The sequence below is a fragment of the Hetaerina americana genome, unplaced genomic scaffold, assembly GCF_022747635.1.
Source record: "Hetaerina americana unplaced genomic scaffold, ioHetAmer1.1.p SCAF_3, whole genome shotgun sequence".
NCBI lineage: Eukaryota > Metazoa > Arthropoda > Insecta > Odonata > Calopterygidae > Hetaerina > Hetaerina americana.
The window spans coordinates 107840414-107861594 of NW_027286874.1; the positions used below are offsets into that span (position 1 = coordinate 107840414).

Consider the following 21181-nt stretch of genomic DNA (forward strand, 5'->3'; position numbering starts at 1 on the left):
CTGGATGCGGGGGAAGGGGGTGTTGAGACTCCCATGGAAGCTCCTCCCCCGTGACCCCCCTTCTCTCCCCTCACTCGCTCACGTCAGACCTTGTCACAAACAAACTCTCAATAATTGTCGCCACCATGTCCCTCACCGAATAAGAATCCCTCCCCCCTCTCCCTCCTTCCGCATACGCCTCCCTTCCGGCCGTCCACTTTCGGAGTCAACCCCTCGTCCTGCACTCCCTCGACCCACTTTCCACCCTCCATCACTCCAGTGTGAGGGACTCGATTCAGGGATGGCCTAATCACGATCACGTTTTTCTTTGTCAGTGTCGCTGGACTTAATATCTGTCTCCCTTTACCCCCTACCCCCCTTGTCCCTCCCCTTTGTCTCTCCGCTTAACCACTGCACACAATCGACGACCATCGATCTCATAAGGAACAAATCACCCGGAAGAGAAAAGAAAACACATGCCTGCATTAATAACCGAATTGACGCATATTCCAATCCGATGTCACTTTCTCCGAAAAATAAATAATCCTTTTACTGACGCTGCTTTCGTTTTTTGTTGGTTGCGGCGGACTTATTTTTTTCATCCCGACGAACCTTTTTTTCGCGGAATTCCATCACGGAAAGTATTTCCCGCGAATATTTAAGGTCTGTTCATTGGCTTCTACATTATCTTGTATTTGGGAATTTTTGGGTTGTACATATTATCACTTGCTGCAACCTTTCCTGAATTAACTGTGTTATTCTACTGGATACTGCGAAATTTCAACATTTAAGATACATTTTCTTATGTTTGAGATTATTTTACATATTTTTGCTAATATTTTATAGTACTGAGTTTTCTTTCTGAGAAGGAGATAACGATAAAATCGTCAAGTAAATTTATTTTAGATTTCAGCTTAATAAGTTGCACTGGTTAGTAATAATTAGATTGCTTACTTTGAAAGGGAGTTATCTTTTTTTACCTTCAGCTAACAGATTATAATTGCAGATTAAATCTCAAAGAACTGTAAAAAACATTTCATTTTATGCTATTACAATAAAATTTGTTGAATCAGCCACAATGTGTATCAGTTATTGAAATATTCTTTCCTGCCGCATGAAATGCATGCTTAGTAATCACAAGCGGTATCCATAATAGAATATCATATTTAACCTATTCAGGTCATAACCTTTCCATAATATAATGAATGGAGTCCTGGATCAACAGTCTGATTCACAGGAAAAACTAAATTGGAACATGAAAAGAGCTGATAAGGAATCATTCCCTCCTGATTTCGAACTGGTTATGCATATTGGGAGACACTAATACGTGTTGCTACGGGTAGGATTTTTAATCAATCAACCGGATAAAATTCGATATATTCGTCAAACATTTATTGTCACTCGGATAATATTTCTCTTCATCCCTCTTATACCAGTCATTCTGACCTTGGGTTCGACTTTATTGGCCTGAAGACAGTTCAAGTAACTCGCATTCCGCATGTGAAGCCAGAGGGCGACCCAGCGAAAGTCACTTCAGTGGCATTTTCTACAGTTCCATCGAAGAACTTGATTTTGTAGCTGAGTAAAGACATTTAAAAAAAGATCAATGAAAAACCAAACATGGAGGATGGCATACTACACGTACGATGTGATTCCGAAATCTGATCCGTAGGTAAGGAGGACCACCGAAGATCGAAACTGGTAAGATGGAGGAAGGGAGAAATAAGCAGGGAAGAAAGCAGGGAAGAGCGGGCGAAAGACAGCAGGACTCGGCGTAACAGATAAAGGGAGGAAATTTGGACACTATAGAGCAGTGAAGTGAGAAGTAATAGAGATATGTGCATTAAGATAGGGTGCTTTAGAGGGGAAAATATAAGGTAATTGGGGAATAATGAGGGAAAAAATAGTTGTTTTAGAGGGTATAGTACAGGTAGTCCAAAATATGAGGAGTATAAGAAATAAATTGGAAAATAAAAATGTGGGTATCCTTTGCGGAAGTTTTTTGAGAAACCTACAACGCGTAATGGTTGTTAGGGAGGGTCCAGAACCTTCCACCAGTAAGGAGACAACCCGCAGTAATAGCAATTTAAAGCCTTTATATCGAGTGAAGATGGTAAATATATTTCAAACGCCAACCTTGTTTCAAAGTCATAATGTGATTTATGTGAATGTCATATTTACAGATATCAATATTTTTTTTGCAATATTTTGTGAACCATTTATGATTAAACTACTGGCATTTGCAAACGTTTTGTGGCTCACATAATGAGGCTTCCAACTTTTTCAATTTGCAATAAGGCCTTTTGGGAATTGGCATTTGTATTCTATTATATTAGGCAATTGCTTAATAAGGTGAGAATACCGAAGATTTTTATTTATCACACTCAGGAAATACCCACGAATGCAGAAGTTAATATTCTGGCAGGCATTTGCTGGTGAGTGCGGCGGCTTTTAAATTTCTTGGTTTGATCCATGTGTACGGAGACATCAATTTACGAATGTGTTGTGTTCAGGAAAACCAGGGTGCACTAAATTTACTCTGACGTTTAGATTAGCGCTGATTCAGTTTTCGAATTTCGTAAATCATTGTACGTAAAACAATATTAATATTTTTTAGAAAATTAATATAATTGCACTTCGACCAACAGCTGAACCTGCCGGACTCTCAGGAATGCCTGGTCGATAGTCGAAGCTAATCCAAAATTTGGGACGTAACGCGAAGATATTGCGACTCGGTGTATCTCGGTGCTTCACGTTGAAATGGTTCAGGAGGAGGAAGAGGGGATGGGGTGGACGAAATGGGTGCACATGGCCAGGGAGAGGAGAGAGGGAATGGGGAAGAGAGGCCGTCAGACGAAGAGAGGCGGAAGAAAGACAACACGCGGGGGGCATCCCACCCTAGACCCGTGCACATTCAGAGCCTTCAATCGCGAACCGGAAGGCTTATTTGGTGAAATTCGTTGTCGTAAAAAAAAATATCAAATTAACCCCTCGCGCCAAGAGTTCACTGTGTGCCGAAAGGAGTTTCTGGTGGTGGATGGGGGAGGGACAATGGGAAATTTGTGGGTCAGGGTCTAGCGACGGGAGATGGCTTCTTCACTCCTTTCCCTCTCCAAGCCTTCCTACTTCTCTGAGAACCCCTGCTTTCTCCCCCCCCCGCACCCTCCACCTCTTGAGGAGGGGAGAGGGGGAATCGCTGTCCCGCGGACTCCTGGCGGGGCTGGGGGGGGCTCTCGCCGCAAGGGTGGGGCATGATGGAATGGAGGGGGGTTGGAGGGGTCGGCTGTCCCCCGAGGAAAGGAATCTGGTGTGGCCGCGGAGGAATAGGGGGTTGCGGCCCCGCCCCGCGCCTCACCCCCTGTCGTTCCCTCCCCACTCTTTCCCCTTCGCTGCCGAGCCCCTTCGTCCGATGGGGGGGGGGGACCCCGATGACTGTGGAAAGGGGGCAAGTGGGACACCCTGACGAACCGGGCGATTTATTTTTGATTCAGAACCCTTGCCTGCCCTTTGGCCAATGTGCTCAAAATTTAATCAGCGAGGACATAATCAGTCGCGCACATTGAGGTCCGTGTGACCAGCATTATTGGAAACCCGAGGTATTTTATCTGATTTCGGTAATACGTATATCAGCTTACGCGCGGTATCATTCCGTGGACAATTTCAAAAGTTTCAATTTGAAGGGTGACTAATCAGCTGGACGGCTTATGATAACTTGCCGTTCCCAACAGGTCACTGGTTCGTCTCCCGTTTGAGGCCTAGTCTCCCGGTTTCGTTTCATGATTTTCTTTGATTATTTTGAAATTTGTTGTCCTCGGCGTAGCTTTATGGAATTTACACAGCATACCTAAAAATGAAAGAGGTAACTTGGTGATTCCACACGAACTTTAGTGGTATACGACCTAGGTTTCGACGTGGAACGGCATTCATCAGGTAGTATCTATCAGGTAGTCCGTTTTGTTTTATTAGAGCACAATTCCCATTGAATTTGATCTCTACTTTCATGTAGTTTTAAAATGACAGAAATCATGTCTTGCAATCGGAAGGTTAACTTCTAGGGCTTACTCATGAAAAATTAAGATCACTTAAATTGACGCGACGAGGAAACTAAATCAAATGCTTTAATTTCAGGGTTGGCGACAAATTATGTTAGCATGATTTTAAATGTCTTGTATTTAATGTTATGCATTAAATTACAAATTATGAAAACTTTTATACGTCATTTTAAAAAGTTTTCGTAAATATTTCCCTTTTCGCTCAAATGTATGTAAACGGCACAGAGATATTTTCGTTTTGGAATATTAGATTATTGGGTGGGAGCGATGAAGGTAAAAAAATTGGAAAAATCAAAAAATATCTTCGGTTTGATTAGTAGCCAAAAATAAAATTATTAATCGAGATTACTGTAGAACTTCGCGAGACTATTACTTCCAAGTTCCATGAAGAGAGCACTGGATTTCAGGGCAAAGGTTAACGTATGCTAACAGAGGTAAAACCCGTAACGCCATACGCGGCCACTCCCCGCCAGTATACCCGTCCCTCTTTCGAGGAATCGCCGTAATCCTCTCAGGACTCATTCGCTTGTATCTCTTCCACATTCGAGGGTGGCTCGCACCCCCCTCACCACATCCACCCCAACCCCTCGGAAAGCAGGCCAGTGTTGCGGATGAACCTTCTGGACAGTTCCATAGCGGGCGCCGACGCCGTTGGTCGCTCTGAAGACTAACAAGGTGGGTAGCTTTGGAAAATAGCACTGGGCCATATTGCTCTTTTGAATGATGCAAAATCCGGTTGTGTTTGTGTGAATTAGGCTCGCTTCAGGAGACGTCGGCGCAGGAGAGGATTCCCACTGCCTAATGGATTTCGTATGCTTGTCTGGCATTTGCAGCAAGCGCTAGGGGATGTCCACAGAAGCAACCTCATGAATATTTCTCGACGTTTTTAGTTCCATTAGGTATTATTTCTTGGTAGATTTCGGGGAATATGGGATGATTTCCGACATCAATAATTACTAGGATACTTAGGTACCATAGGAGCCTGTGGATGTACCAAGAATATTGCGAAAGATCGAGAGTTGGTGAGAATTGTGTTTAATGGTGGAGACATGGATTCAGGATTACGATTCCTCCGCACCCGTTAAGATGAATCCACGCCAGATCAACGACTTTTGGAAGCATTTTACGCGGTGGGAGTGGTTGCCTTGATTGAATTCATAAAAAATGGAAAGCGGAAGGAAGGGTTGCCGCTCCTCAGTGGAATGATCTCGTCCCGCGACGCATAGCCACCCTGCTCGAGAAGATACTTGTGTTTGCTCCCCCCCGTGTGTGCTGCTGTTCACCAACATTCAGGCTATTAATATTTTCCAGGGACTCACGAATTATCATTATTCAAGCAGCCGCCAATGTGGTGGTAATCCTCACTGGCCCCTGCTCTGTGTTGAAGCGCCAATAAACAAATTAGGCTCCCCTCCTCTGGTCCTATATAAAAAAATATGTCAAGTTCACTCGAGTAGTGTCTATACTATACTTGACAGTGCGGCCTTGGGTGAGGAGAGAAAAAACTGTATTGAATGGAGCTGAGTTTTACCTTTCGTGATCCGCCGTTTCAATCGCAATTGGAAGTTGTAAGAAGCAGCGCATATCTGCGTCTGTGATAAAAAGGTGAAAAGGTGGAAGTACCATCAATTACGTTCAAGTTATCTGTACTCTTGCCGTTTTGCCGACGATGATATGTTAGGGTAAGTACATAAATGTGAGGCGGTGAGGAAATGTGACTGAATAAATAAGAAGAGTGATCAGCTGACCGAAGAAGAAGATTCCTTCGGTTCTCGGGATACTGCAACGCGGTTAGAGAGGGAAAAAACCCTTGCTTTTTATCTTTGTCGTTTATGCAGTTTCTTCTTCTATAGGTGTTCGATTCTTCAGTCGAAGAAAAAAAGAGAAACACGGCATTGTTTGCGTATTTGACGCATTTATGCAAAAATAGCAGGAGAAAAATACTTGAACAGAACAGGCATAAAATATAGCAGTTATGACTAATACCCTGAAATCATAATTGCAAGCACTAGTTTTTTAATTGGGGTAACCAACACTTAAAAATGTATAAATTCATGGAAAAATACCACAAAGTTACGCCTGAAACGATTTATTAATTAAAATATACTAACTAATTGGGACCAAATTGTTTCAAGTTAAGTAGCCATTTATTTTGCTACCGATACCCATCGTTTATGTCATTAAACGAAACAACATTGGTAAATTTTGGAGAATTGCAAAAATGTGTTAAATACTAATTCCTTGTTTTTAGTTTCATCGAAGGCTGAAGACGTTTCGAAATGAAATATGCATTATTTCACACAATTAATGCCAGACATTCAGCAGTATGCGTTTCACAAGTGGTAACTTTGTCATCTAATGCTATTTCTCGTAGTTCTGTGGCATGTGGACGGTAACATTTTCTGACTGCTAGTTGAAGAATTAATGATGAGTTGATGATTAATGAGTCATCATGACATATTTTAAATATCGAAAACACTCGGCGATGATAATTACATGGCATTAATGCTTATGTATTACTTAAAATAATAACACAACATTCCTAATTTGTTGAATACTTTGCTGGCATTAGAAAATTGTAATGAGAAATAGTATACAAAAGTCTACTAATAGACTAGAAGGAAGACTCATAAGAAATGTCATCGGAATATAACGAGGACTTGATTACCTGTGCGTTTTTAAAAGCATTAAACATTAGAGAAAAAACGATATTTTTCCTTGAAATTTATTGTTATACTTCAGAAATTGATATGTTTATGGCTCTTTGAAAAGTCAGTTCAATATTGTTTATGTATGTAGTTATAATAATAAGTTGATCATAGTTGTTTAGAATTAATTGCATTTAAAAAGTGATAAAAGATAGCAAAAACTAATGATTAATTCAAAACGTTTACAAATGTCATGGTTAAAAAATTGGTAAAACTACATTTTAAATATCACTGCATAGTTTCTCGCCGAATTTGGAAATACAAGAAGCCCAATAAATTCTGTGTACATGCACAAATTATTGTAAATTAACATCTAAAATATCTTATTACTTGTATTCTGGAAGCAAAGAACGATATTTAAAAATTGATGGGCATTAAAGCCTTTCAATTAATTTATTTCCTTTTGGCTTGCGCTATTGATTCGACATGAGGATTGCTTTGTCTTTCGACTATTCAAACCGTCGCGGTCTTTTACCGTTAGTCAACTATTGTTTTCCCGATGCATGATGGGATTAAAAACCACAGTGACGCCATCTTGAAGATAGGCGGGTGCAGACTGTGAAAACGTGCTTTCTTTAATTTTGTGTCCTTGTTTTTGGATATAAGTGCAACTATTTACCTCATAGATGTTTCTACCCGTAAGTAAATATCAGTAATTACAGTTATTTCGACCTATTATGTACTGAATAGACGTCGAAATCGCTTAAATGCGGGCTGCTCCAACCTTTGTCTTCCCCCCTGGCGGTTCACCATTTGTTCTCTATTTTAATCTTATTAATAAACACGTGCACATAGTAGCCATTGGCTTCCTGAATCGAATTAATATAATGAGATTATTGGTCTGTGACGTGACCATGCCTTAGGCTGTGAGCTTAATTTTCCGGTGGAAAATACTCGAGATAGGAAAGGGTACAGAAGACGTATTGCGTCGTCTGTACCACACCCAGTGAGGGAGGGAAAGCATATCATCTCCGTTCAAGATATAAGTGTGCGTGTGTGAATGTGTGTGTGTATGTGGGGTATCAAAGGCAAAGCAGTGAATATTGAAATTTCTTTTTTCATAGGAGTGAGTCTTGTTTAAGGAGCCGAAAGTTTATTTATCACCATCAACACGGCACCAAAAACGGCTCGGTACAGATAATATTGGCTGAGCAACCCTCCGAAGTAATTAACATGGCGTGCTGCCTCTCAGAAGAAGCGAAAGAGCAAAAGAGGATAAATCAAGAAATAGAAAGGCAACTTCGGAGGGACAAACGTGATGCAAGAAGAGAACTTAAATTGTTATTACTGGGTAAGTGCAACCTTAATAGTAGACATCTTGTATTGTGGAAATCATTCGGAAAACCGGTGCTAACAAACGTCAAAATCTCTTCGAGTGAAAATTCTGTCTAAGAATGGGAAATTATATCGTTGTTTTGTTGAATGACATATTTATTAATACATTCAGTGTGCATAATTCCGTTATATATGGTCAATTTATCAGAGATAGCCCCTCGTAAGCACTTAGTTTGGTATAGAAAATCGCTACATCGTTATGTGCCATTAAAAAAATCGAGTGTACAACGGAATTCAGTTTGTAATCAATGTTATGATAAGTTGACGATACGTTTTCGGAAATAGGGTAGCCGATCGTGTAACTAATGAAATGTTCATGTATAATTTTAATTATCATAACATTATTTGAATTTGTATGAGGTACTTGCAAATTAACTTATTGTGTAGTAAATTATATGAACTGTCATATTGCGTAGGAAACCAGTTCTCCTTTGCAGAAGTCCTTTATTTTCTAATTATGACCATTTGCATAAACTGAGTTGGAATCAAATTTGATTCCGTTTGCGACTATGTCCAAACAGTGGGCTTACTAGCTGTAATAGTAATTCCCGTACGGATGTTTAAACATTTCAGATATTAATATCCCATTCTTTTATTAACATTACAAATGGAGCTGTGTTTATAGAGCTAATTATCTATTACGATGGAAGTGATTGCTGTAATTTATATTTTCTGCCAAACAAAGCTTAAAACACACATTTAACTGGATCAGATTTAGTAATTAATCTTGAATTGTGGTTGGATTTTGTAGTTTTTTTTGTAACCAACGATTCTCTCAAATTGTAAGTTCCAACAGCTATCAAGTTAATCTATCCTGTTGGCCCAGTACATGGAACCAAACCGCTTTTTCCATGAAAATAAATTGTAAAATAAATCTGCGGTGTACCAGTGTAATGGGAAGCCGAGGAGGTAATTAAATGAATGGCATTTTTTTTAAAATTTGTTCAGCGTTGCAAAAATTGAGCTTAGGGAACTGTTTTAGACTGGAAGAACTGTCATTTATGATCATGTTATTTAATTGATGGCAAGTTGTTGTAATGAAAAAGAATGGAGAGTATTTATTGCATAACATTTGATCACACTTTGGTTTTTGTTTTCCACATTTATATATGATGTAGTGTAGGACTTTGTTGGTAAGGTTTTTCTTTCAATGACACTTAAGAAAACAGAACATTTATATTCTTTTTAAAATTGCCATTTTGTTCGTGTCACTTTGCATTTGGAATTTACTGTAATGCGGTATTCCAGCGGATGCGTCAGTTGAAATGGGCGTTATTGTTAGGGTTTCGATTTGTTAAACTAGTTGCCGATCAGGTGGCCTGCTATTTTTCGAGACAAGCCGCTGGATGTTGGTAATTTGGTTACCTATTATGATACAGAATAAGTGCACTGAAGTAGTATAGAAAGTGTAGAACCGAACATTTTGAAGCTAAGGTATAACTGTGTAGTTAAATGTAAATGAGCAACCTATGAGTGGTACTTGATGATGGGGACTGATGAAACCTCCTAAATCCTCATTTTCTTTGCATAAGGCAAATTCAGATAAGGTTGGATGGAACGAACGTTCCAGTGCATTCACATGCAGCAGAATTCTCACGAATTGTGAAGCGTGAAATGAAAATGGCATGCTGAATAATGTAATCACGTGATTTCCTTTGTGGGAAGAAAAAGTCTCGGAAGTCTTGTCAGTTATCAGTATTATACATGTGCATCTTCTATTGCCTTCCCCATGACAATCTGCGATTAGATTTACTTCATTTAATGCTTGGCAGTGATTAAGATTTAATTTTGTGCAGTGATTAATTGAATATTTAAATCTAAAAGAGTGATTGTTGTTCATTTTCTCCTATTATGTTTTTGAATATTTTTTTTAAGTCACGATGGGTATTTGATAGTTCATTCATGAAGGATTTGACATAATTGATGTCACTGATGGTGTAAGATTTTCATTAAGTTCCCCAGTTGAATATTTTCTTAGCCCATTTCCAACAGTTACGTCACCTGAAAGAATTTCCCTCCGATCGTGTCAGGCTAGTGACATTCCCTTTTGATGGTATTCGCTTAGTATGGGAACCAGAAGCATAAGTTTCCATCCTCGCAATTCGAGAAGTGGTGGTGTCCCCTTCAGACATGGACGCAGAAGTGAACTTAAAAAAATAATTCATCTTTGGGTGGAAATCAAATTTGAGAACCAAACTGAGCGTTAGGAAATTGACGCAAGATTCAACATGAAATAAAGTGTATCTGATTTGAAAAATTGGTCTCTCACCTTGTTACGTGAAAATCAACTCTGAACAGTAAAGAGGTAGTTTGGTGTCAAATTTTCGGGTGCGTTAGGGTGTGACCATGGATATACCACATGTACAAGCCGGTGATACTTTGTTTCGAATTTTCGAATGGGTGTCGATTAACAAGGGAAAAAATAATTATTGGAAGGTCATTCTGAGAGATTCACTCGTTAGTTTATACAGACAGTATTAATTCAGATGTCCAATATACAAATAGGATCAGGAGTTTTTGGTGGAATATCCTAACATCCGAGGTTTTAACTTCGACTGATCTAAGGGGGGAAAGCCAACCCGTTAGGAATTGAGTCAACCAATCTGGGAACTCTTCCACGTATGTAAGACTTCTGCTCATGTAGACTGTTGCGTGGGCTCATGCGTTTGTTTGAAAGAAATGAGAAACGGGGACGGGAACATGTGTGACCGTGTCTGGGTCAACTGCGGTTTGAGACACATTCCTGAGTGCATTATGATTTGTAAGGCTTCGAGTGCGTGTGGCCGATGGGGCCACCCAGATACAATCGGCCCATATCCTCGTTCTTGCCAGTTTTAGGATTCCTTACAAGTGCCTCCCACGCCCCTCCCGCCATACCATAATCTACCCACTCCACGTTAAGCCTATTACCACAATTATTCACGATCGTCAATTTCAAGTGCGGCGCCATGGAGTCGCTCCTCGGCGATAGATAGTTCGTTTATTCCGTCCATCGAATTCTTTTTAATGAATTGATTAATGTGGTAAGAGAAGCAGTTCATTTGGTGTGTGCGCGAGTCCATTTCATGTTACCTCGTCACTCTAAGGGTTTGTAAAGGTTTTATTTCGTGTTGTCGGTGCCACATTTTTTTTATTTTGTCAGCCCTGGCCCTTTCGCACTGCTGTCAAAATTGTACGCTCTTCTTCTTTTTTCCAAACGGGGAATGACCATGCAGATAATTCGTGTAAAATAGTGCGAGGGAAGATATCCCGTGGATCTAACAATTTCCTCGCAACCGAGGCATTTAATTAACCCCTGCCACCGTGCACCGCTTTAGTTTCCTCTACCCCCCATGTCCAATTAGAGAACCTCCCTCGACCCATCGGAAGACGATTGTGAAAATGAGAGATCTGACTAGCGACGGTTTTGTGTAATAAGGCGACTGCCCATTTGAAATGATTCCCAGTGCTGTGTGTTCTTTGAGGGGGGGGGGGGCGGGTTTCTGCCCCAAGGGGCGTTTGGTTGCAACCTTGTGTGTGTGTGTGTGCTCTCGTTCACGAGGCGGTGAATCACGGTGTTTCCTCCCCGCGGAGTGCGCGAGGAAGGAAGGAGCTTGCTCTTTTGTGGGAAGGCCCATAAGAAAGGGGTGAAGGGTATGCTTGTCGGCAGGGAGGGCGGCGGGTTCACCCGGAGGAGGAGGAAGGGGGGGGGCGCTGGCGGGCGTGGATTTTGCCCCGCCGCGGTTGCGCGACCGGCATGCGCCTGTGCAGTGGATTCATTAATGCCGTGTGGGGGGCCGAGCTTCCCTCCCCAGCCTCTCCGTTGCCACCCCTCCCCCCCCTTCCCAAGTCCCCTCTGTCCCCCCACCCCCGAAACGGCTAAATGGTGTTCTCCTCCGTCGCGTTGTGCTCGCTGGTCGACTGATATGTGATAGATAGGGAAGGAAAAGAATTTTCGATGAGGCCGGTTTTGTCGTCCCCAAGAGTGCTGGGGGCAGGACATTTTATCGTCGCGGATCGTGGTGTGAGGTGGGGGGGGGGGGAGAACGTGCGGCGGAAAAGCTTGTCTGCCCACATGCGGCCCCATGCGTGCATCGATGACAGTAATGTTGGCTTTAGCCGACTATGCCCCAGTGACACGCGACGAAGTTCACTTTTTGTCCTGGCCCTCATTTGGGAGAGTCGCATGCATGCGAAGCACCAATGGGGGAGGCTCCTAAATGAAGTCATTCTGCGAAGCTATAAAAATGATGCGAAACTGTTGTTGGGGGAAATAAACGTTGACATGGGAACGTATTTTAAATAAATATTCATTGTTAATCCACCATCGGGGTTTTAATATTTGGCAGAGCAGCATGCAGTGGCGCCGGGTTGCCCTCGTCAGTTATCTCATCCGAGCCTCCAGTCGATCCGTAGCTTGAGGACATGAGTCGCTTGTCTTGCATTTGTGAAGATAAGACAATGATATGCACTCTGCTCCAAGTGCATGAATCGGGAATGTATCTCGCGCCCAGCAATATTCAATATTTGGAAATGATCCAAGCAAACGTGGAAAAATTGAATGGATTTGTTGTTGAACGACCAATAAGTTTGATTACTCAATTGAGAATGTTGATGATGGGGTTTGTTCGACTCTCCGAATGGGAGCCATTTTAAGACTGCTATTTGGTTATGTTTTTCATATATTTCTTTCCCTTGGGCATTTATGTTTATCATTTATTTCCTATTATGCTGTACACGCTCGTATTGTTCTCAGCCATCAATATTCGGTACATATGGTTTTCAAATTTAATTTTTTTTAAATGTTCAAAGAATATTTAAATTTTACAAACTTAGTCTAATCTTTATTTCCTTTTTTGTCCAATTTGTTGTGTAGATGTTTGATCCCCAATATTTCCGACGTTTTTAGTCTGGGAATATATAGTATATATATATTAGCCTCAGATCGCTTAGGCGCGCGAGAAATAAAAGTGCAAGTCGTGGAACTGAAGCCGATTGATTGTCTGGAATAGCATGCAGAATTCAGAAATATTAATTGTTCAGGATTTATCTTCTGCCAGAGTATTTTTGCTATTGTGTTGAAGCATACGCGAGTTTTGTCTACGGAAATATATCTTTTTTTAATTCACCGGTGCATTAGACACCCATTAGACTATGAATGGTGTTCAGGGCCTCGATTGTGTGTGTAGGTCGCCTCTTTTGACTCTAGCATGATGATTGAAAGTGGTGCACTCTCTGTATTGGTGCTAGGTGCTGCTTTGTCAATGAGTGGAATACCCGAGGCGTTATGTAGTGGTTTTGCCACCGTTGTGTGTGTGCGCCTGACATTCAGAGGGTGCACTCGCCCTGTGAATGGCACTTCGGCTAGGCTTTTGCTTGCGGTTCACTCGAGCTAATCATTTAATGCAAGAAAGTTTGTGTGGTCGTTTTTGGATTTTGAGTTCGTGCGAGTTATTAATCCTATCGAGTGATTGGAAGCCGGCGGCACCCATTGACGTTAGATATCTTCGTGAATGCGCGCAGTATCAGTTTTTTTTAACGTGAGCGATTGCTTGTTAAAGAGGTGTCCAAATTTACGATTTAAGGAATTTAAACGATTATATTTTGAAACTATCAAGTAAAGATGAATTGGGTAATTATATTTCACGGGATTTTTTAGGAATTGTACGCAAGTTGCTCGGCGAGAGCCTCTTAGGCGCAATTATTCTATGCATCTCTTATCTTATTTAGGGTACCCTGCCAGTCGACTGGCCCTGATTCGGGCACCACTTACATAGATTACGAATACTAATGTCCACGAAAGTAATCGCGGTCCATTGCAACCCACGAATATGAGAGGTTTTGCCTTATTGGATACTAAAGCGCAAGGCTTGTCTAATTCGATTCGTTTTTGCATTTTTTTTTAAGGTGTCGGATTGTACTTTTTAATGAACCATTTTAAACAATGGCAGTCCTACAGTTTGGTGCGCTCTCTTGTCAGTCACGCACACGCCTCGATCTTTCTGTGATTTGGCCCGGTTGACATCCAAACCTTCTTCCTCCTCTTCCTTCTTATGTTCTCGCTCTTGAGCAGCCGAGGCAGCAGCTCGGCCGCCCGTAATGTGGGCACATCCGTGTCTCGGGTGATGTACACTTCGGACCGTCGTGTGCGGCGACCGGGAGATGATACCACCAATGCAAGAAAAGAGCCTTGACGGCGATCAGTCAAACTCCGTCTCTCCCCTTATCACCCTTCGCCCTCCCTCCCTCGCAAATCATCTTTCATGTGCTGTGGTTGCCCTCCGCCAACCAAATGAGCACATCATAATTTCGGCTCCAATCTATAATCTTCTTCGTGTCTCCCTTGATATTCATGCATATCTCTTCCATCTCCTTGCCTTTCTCACTTAAGTTGGATAAGAGAGCCTTTCCTCGCCAATCCCGTCGTTTTTTATGTTTTCCCAAGAATTTCCTCCTTTTCCGTGACCGCTCTTGGCGGCGAAAATCACCAGGCGATGACATGGGATATATATTGCCACGTGAGCTTTTAAGTTAATTCGAAAGAATTGCGAATTTTTGCATTGCGAAAGAATGGATTGAGTATCGATACTCCATTTTTTTTATAGCGCGAGGGGAATCTAATTATATAGCGGTCAGAAATATTGTTTTTTTATTTGGCAATATCCATTACGTTACATAATATGTAATATTTATATATTGCTCGTCTGCCGTGCAAATACTACCTTAAGTGCTGGTATTCATTTTAAGGCAATTCCGTTGAAATGAAATTGCAAGATACCGTGTTTAGTCTTACTTAGTCGCACACCCCCCCCCTCCCCCCTCCCCCCTCCACTCTCTCCCGCAGTCCACTTCGCCCGTTTTTACGTAACGACACGAACTCCCGTCCGGGTGCATCTCCGTGGTGCGGGGGCGAGTCGGTGGGCCGCTCTTCTTCCCTCGGGTGCGCTTGGTTCCCAAACCCCCGCCCCCTTGCCGTGCCCCTCCCCCGCCACTTCTTCGCATCTCCAGTTGAGAGAAACCGGGAATTGGCAGATGCCGGCAACTGTGCACGGGGACTGAAAGGAGTCTTTGCCAGCGGATTGCATCTCTTTGTCCCAGGACGTTGCCATTGGCAATGTGACTTTTCCCTGAAAATTAGCAATTATATACTTCCAATGGACCCTTGTGTGGTTGTGTTTATTTGGTCCATCTCTTTCATCGGCGTCAATCATCTTTGCGTTGCCCTTTTAGAGTTGTCTACCATGTATGTATGCCGGAGTATACGTAGAGATGTTTTCTAAATGAAAAACCAGATAATTGTTTTGATGGAAAATTGTGCTATGCGCGTATTGTTTCAAACTTGATCATAATATGTTGTGTTGCACGTTGAATAAATGTCGATTAAGAGTCAATAAGACATGACGCTAGCTGGCGAAAGAATGCAGAGCTGGTGGCAACCAGTCTTCAGACATAACAGTTGACCTGTTCAAGATGTACACTACATAATAAAGAATGGTGCCACATTCCGCTTTGTATAGAGTTCTTTTGACTGAAACTCAATAGCAACAGAACATCAGATATAGCCTTACTCCTTAAATGTGGGTCGCCGTGGCCAAATGAAAATAGATACCCCAATTACAAATTAACTTGGAGATTTCCGCCAAATTTTAGAGTATAATCGTTCTATTTCATTTGCTTGCTATAGCTGTGGATTCCTGACTGTACGTAAGTCGACCTTATTCCAACATATCCCCGTTTTTTCGATGTAAAGGTAAGAATTTGAGAAACTTTGATGTAATATAATTCAGTTTAACGATTGTTTTAAGAGAGTCGCTTAACCATTTAGACCTTTGATACCTACGATTTGGCTTAGAGTAGAGAAATGGTGTAAATAGGAGAATAGAAAGCAAAGACTCGCGATTTTAGTATTTTATCTTGGAGAGTGTCAGCGTAGGTCACGAATACATTTGCAAAATTATATTTCGTAAGTATTATCAATCTCGCTCGCCTGGTTATACTGTCGCTGTAGAACTATTTGCATGTATCATATCTTTTAGAATCCCTATCCCGCCCAGTACCCATTTTATATTGGCTGGATTAAACTTTTTGGCATGTGATCAAATTGGAAAAATTTTGGAATTGTTTTTCCCGTCGGATTGTGCGCTATACTTCGGTACCAACATCTACCTAGTGACCTTGCACAATCCCTGTAGTTTCTTGTTAAGCATACGCGGAAATATTAGTGATCTATGTGATAAATTGTAATACTGTGGTCTAGTAATCGAGAGGAAGGTGATCCTCATCCAGATGGATAGAAAAGCGTCTTCATTCGGGCGAAAATGAGACCATAAGGATCCAGGGGAAGATTTTCAGCGAAAGCCTTTCATTTGGTGTATTGAAGGGCACCAAATGTTTCCATTTCACAATTGTACGAGCTACCATCGAAGGCGAGGGAGTGTTTTTTTCTCCATGGGCTCGGCTCCCAATTATGGTGGCATTCCCGCGGCTTACGTAATGCCTCCGTCCCTGGAGGAGGATCCGCGAATCGACTCAAAGATCCCTTAAAATATATCCATGGTGTGAAATCTAAAATTAAGTCAAAGAATTCTAAATTAAAGGGAGTTATTACTTTGCATTTTGTTGGAAACAGTGGGAAATGAAATTCTCCCCACCACTGAAAGGATTGGGGCATTGATTGCTCTTCTCACACTCCCAAATTCCCAAAATATACTGTTTGCTTGTTCCCGCCACCCGCCTCTCTCTCTCAAGAAACTCCACCCTCCTCCTCCGATGGATGTGGGTTACTGCTGGCACTGAATTTTTCCTCCTCCCGTCGGATTCTCAATGCGCTCGCTCGCCCCGAATTGGATTCGGGGAGTGTTCCCTTCTTTAATGGTTTAACGGTCCTCGAAATTTTGAGGGACCGTACACCGAGGATGTGTTGTATGGAAAGTCGAGTGGTTCCGCGTCAGCTTTTAAGTTCACCTTTTATTGTACAACAGTAGTCTGAAAGAGGTTTTAAAGGAGTATTTTTTGTCTATTGAATCGATATAAGGTGTAATTGAACCTGAATGGTCGACCTTAGATAAAGAAATCTGATGGGTGTAAAGAATTATATATATCTTGATGGTGCGATCGTGTGAGCATCCAATTGAGCGTCATTTCAATCTTAATAGTAGTTTGATGCGGCCCTACATTCTTCCCTTTTAATGCCAGCTCCCTTTTGCCCTGGTGGGTCATCCGTGTGGTATTCTTATTGCCTTGGCCCATTTGTTTGTCTCACTTTCCTACCATTGGGGCCTTCTCTTATGATCAAAACATGCCCATCTCAGGGTGTGTCCAGTGCATATGGTTCCTCTTTTCCTTGTAGTTCGTAGTATCTCTCTTTACTCTTCTACTCGCTCTCCGTACATTTGATCCAAGCCTTCGCCGTCAAAGCCTCCGGATTCGTCATTATCTTTTTATCATATGCCCCTAGACTGCTTTTCCAATGGCCCATCTCCGATCCAGAGGGCCGCCTTCTCCACACGAATGCCTTCGCGAATTTCTTCATAGTTATTAAACTTCTTAGGGCCTATTCGTCATCAGCGCCGTCTTAACCTGAGATGGTCTCCATTTGGTGACTGGAGCGATGATTGTGAATCATCAAGTGCTTTTCATTTCCCAGAATTCCACGCATCTTTTCAGCGCTTATAAATAATTGAAAGAACGTCCTGTCTTTGTCATTTATGAATCCGAGATGTTATAATTTTGATATCTCGGCTCATCAGGTTGTTTGACTCCGTTGATTCCGTGCAACCCTTTGAATATCGAGTAGAAATTTGGTTAATACAAACTTATCTGAAAGGTGCCGTCGTTAACGTGCACAATTATTTCAAAGCTTTTTATCGTGTATCAGATTTTAGCGAAAATTTTAATACAAGGAACGGAATGAATGCGGAAGTTGCATCTGCCCATTAGACTACGTTGTTGGGATTTGCTTGTTGTAGAGGTGCTGAAAAAAATAATCCGATCATGGACAGTTTTTTCATATACTTACACTCTCATCAATGTTCTAGAGGAATAAATGTACAAAATTTTATCAGTATCGATATGCATAAAAATCCTGTACTTAACGACTGTCTACCCTTTAATATTCATATGCCAATATTCATAGGATGATCTCTTATTATTACTTACTTCATTACAACTCTATTCCTAACGCTGGCGATGTATCATTCTGAGAATCATATAAAAAATTAAGCTATTACCATAATGAAAAGCGTACAAAGGCCAATAAACTTCCCGTCTTCCTATCTTAATTTGGTGTGAGAATATCTCAAAAAACCTTATTTGGCCCGCGTATTATTATTGTCTCCATTATTCTAATGTTCCTATGCTAAAAATAAAGTTGGTAATAAACAGCCAGTTGACCCAATGTATTTTAGCTCTAAAAAGGAAGGTAATTGCTTCCACTCCCTATTTCAAACATTTCCCCTCGTGATCCACACTTAAATGTAAATTCCAATTCGTCGATAACTTGAGTTGGGACACTCGTGAATTGACACACGAGCGTCACCCGTCAAACCACATGCTTCTAAATCGGTTATGCTGCGATTACAAGGCAGATTGTCATCGTGCTTCCTCGCTATCACGAGTCAATTTCGACTCGAGATTCCGTTCGTGAGAAATAATTTCTACTATGTTTCCACATCTGTTATGATTGAAGCATTTTGTCGTCATTCGTGGAGTCGAGGTTCAACTCTTCCCCGGGGTCACCGTCGATTCTCGTGCAGTCGCGGGTGAAATGCGAGTTTTTCCTTGCCCGAGGGAAGTTAAAGGCTGTAAAAAATTGATCGAGCGTCGGTGGTGGTTTCCATGGCACAGCGTTTAAGGCCGCGGGCGGGCGTGCGTGCGTGTGGATCGAGGGGATGGCCGTTGGACCTCGGGTGTCCCCCCCCCCCCCGGCACCCCTAACTCCCCCCCCCCCTGGTTGGCGGAGGGGAGGGCGCATCGCCGTCGCCCTCCCGCCGGGCGGCGGCTGGTCGACTCGCGTGAGAACTTGCGCGCCCGCCCGCTCCTTCCCTACAGTCCGGGGTGGGCGTGGTCACGCCCCTCGCGGAGTCAATGGCCCACCCCTCGCTGCTCCCCCTCCCTCATTTGCACTCCTCTTCCCACGCCCGCCACTCCCTCTCCCTCCCTCCCCCCCCATCGCCGTGCATTTCCAGGGGCGGAGAAGGGGTAGGATAGGGGAGGGGGGTCAGGTTGACACTAGGGCCCCAGGGGTGGGGATAGTTCGTTTTTATTTAATTTCTTCTATCATTTGAAATGGTGACTGGATCGCGCGCTCCGTTGTCTTGGCGGTGTTGACCACCGTTTCCTTCCGCTTCGGTCGCCGCTACATAATAAGCACTACTCTCTCTTCCCTCATCGCGCGGCCTACTGCCGTGCTCCACCAGACTTGTTGCACCCCTCTTAGACATTTCTCTCCCTTATTTCCCTCTCTTCCCCGCCGGACCCTTCGATTTATCGTATTCTCTACCCTTAGGCCCCTGGTTTTATTTTGTCTATTATTGTACTCAAATGTTTCACGCGCATTTACATCGATACGCGGTTCGCAGAAAGAGGCTCGGGTGCTCTCTGATGCACACCTCACTAGGATGCATACGTGGAAGTCCAAATACATATATTGCTCTAGCAATTTTTGTTGGCTTTTCGCTCATTGAACTGAGGAGTTAGTCGCTATGAAAGGCTCGCTGTGAATGACCTTGTTTCTAATAAGCGACCATTGCCAACATTTTGGCTTCAGAATGTTCTCATGGGTTTGGTCACGCACGGTTTCAATTATCTGAATAAGTGCGAGGATAAATATCAGAAAATAAATATTTGGTCATTTCACATATATTTTTTATTAGACACGACCCGGGTTTCGACTTACAAAGTCATCATAAGGAGATGATGGGTTTCGTCTTACAAAGTCATCATCTCCTGATGATGACTTTTTAAGTCGAAACCTGGGTCATGTCTAATAAAAAATATATGTGGAATGACCAAGTATTTATTTTTCTGAGATGAATCGCTTCCACAAAGTGACACCTGAAACAATTCTAGGAATAAATATGTTTTTACTGAAAACTTAGAATTTTAATCCACAAGCAGAATGCAGTGATTCAGCTGGGTTATGAATTATCTCTCCTCTGTGAATTTTTTATCAGTGCTTTTCATCGTTTATCTTTATAAAGTAGAGGTTGTGGTGGTCTGCTAATCAAAGAGGTTTCTTTCTCACTGATAAGGAAGCTCTTCTTCAGCGCTGTTGATTGTGAGAGATGCGATTTTTTCTTCTTCCCATTGTTTGCGCTGATAGTTGACTGAGTGAATGTGTTAAAATGGCTTGCAAGGCTATGATATTGAATTAAGAGCATCTGTAAAAGAAATTTTTTGGTACTCCTTGCTGCGTTTATTACGAATACTGGTCGACATTGTAAGGTCCTGCGGAGTACACCCTTGTGATGGCTCGCCCCCAGGGCACTAAATAAAACAAAAAAACTATTAGTGGGATATAAAAGGTCATAGAAAAAGGAATATTCCTAAGGAGGAGCTAAGGACAACTGAAAAGCCATTTTGATATAATAATAAAATGTCTTGAGATTGATTCAAATACAGAAAAAAACTTATTGTTGTATACTTCATCGTCATCATGCTAATTAACTGTTTTCTCGTCAGTCATACAGGTGAGGAAAGGTTAATTCCCCAGGAATTATTGGTTTGGGAGTAATAATATGTGCTCATGTATCAAAGTAAAGTGGTATGGAGGATGTCATATCATGATATCCCTAAATATATAAACAAATATATATAAAAAATATGTAAACAAAGAGTATTATTTGGGCGTTATGAGACGTTTGCGTGAAGCAATTCGCCGAAAGAGACCAGAAATGTGGGCAGAAAACTCGTGGATTTTGCACCATGATAACGCACCGTCGCACAGTGCTATCATTATTCGTAATTTTTTGACGAAAAATGCAACAAATACCATCCAACAGCCACCGAATTCACCTGATTTGGCTCCCTGTGACTTCTTTCTGTTCAATCGAGTTAAAAAACCATTACGGGGAACGCGTTTTAGCAGCCGAGAGGAAGTAATGGAAAAATCGCAGGAAGCACTGATGG

The 21181-nt window shown here is 42.0% G+C and overlaps 1 protein-coding gene across 8 annotated transcripts in view; it reads left to right on the plus strand.

Moving 5' to 3' along the window:
• The first annotated feature begins 4576 nt into the window (after window positions 1–4576).
• Window positions 4577–21181, plus strand: part of Galphaq (G protein alpha q subunit) — a 73936-nt gene continuing 57331 nt past the window's right edge. Inside the window, exons 1-2 of one of the 8 annotated variants that reach the window (XM_071587546.1) lie at window positions 4577–4706; window positions 7804–8030. In XM_071587546.1, the coding sequence (XP_071443647.1) occupies window positions 7913–8030 (118 nt within the window). In that variant the 5' untranslated portion in view covers window positions 4577–4706; window positions 7804–7912. Of the gene's footprint in view, window positions 4707–4779; window positions 5714–7265; window positions 7378–7603; window positions 7728–7803; window positions 8031–21181 lie in introns of those variants that run through there. The other 7 variants (XM_071587544.1, XM_071587549.1, XM_071587543.1 and 4 more) reach the window with 7 other exon arrangements.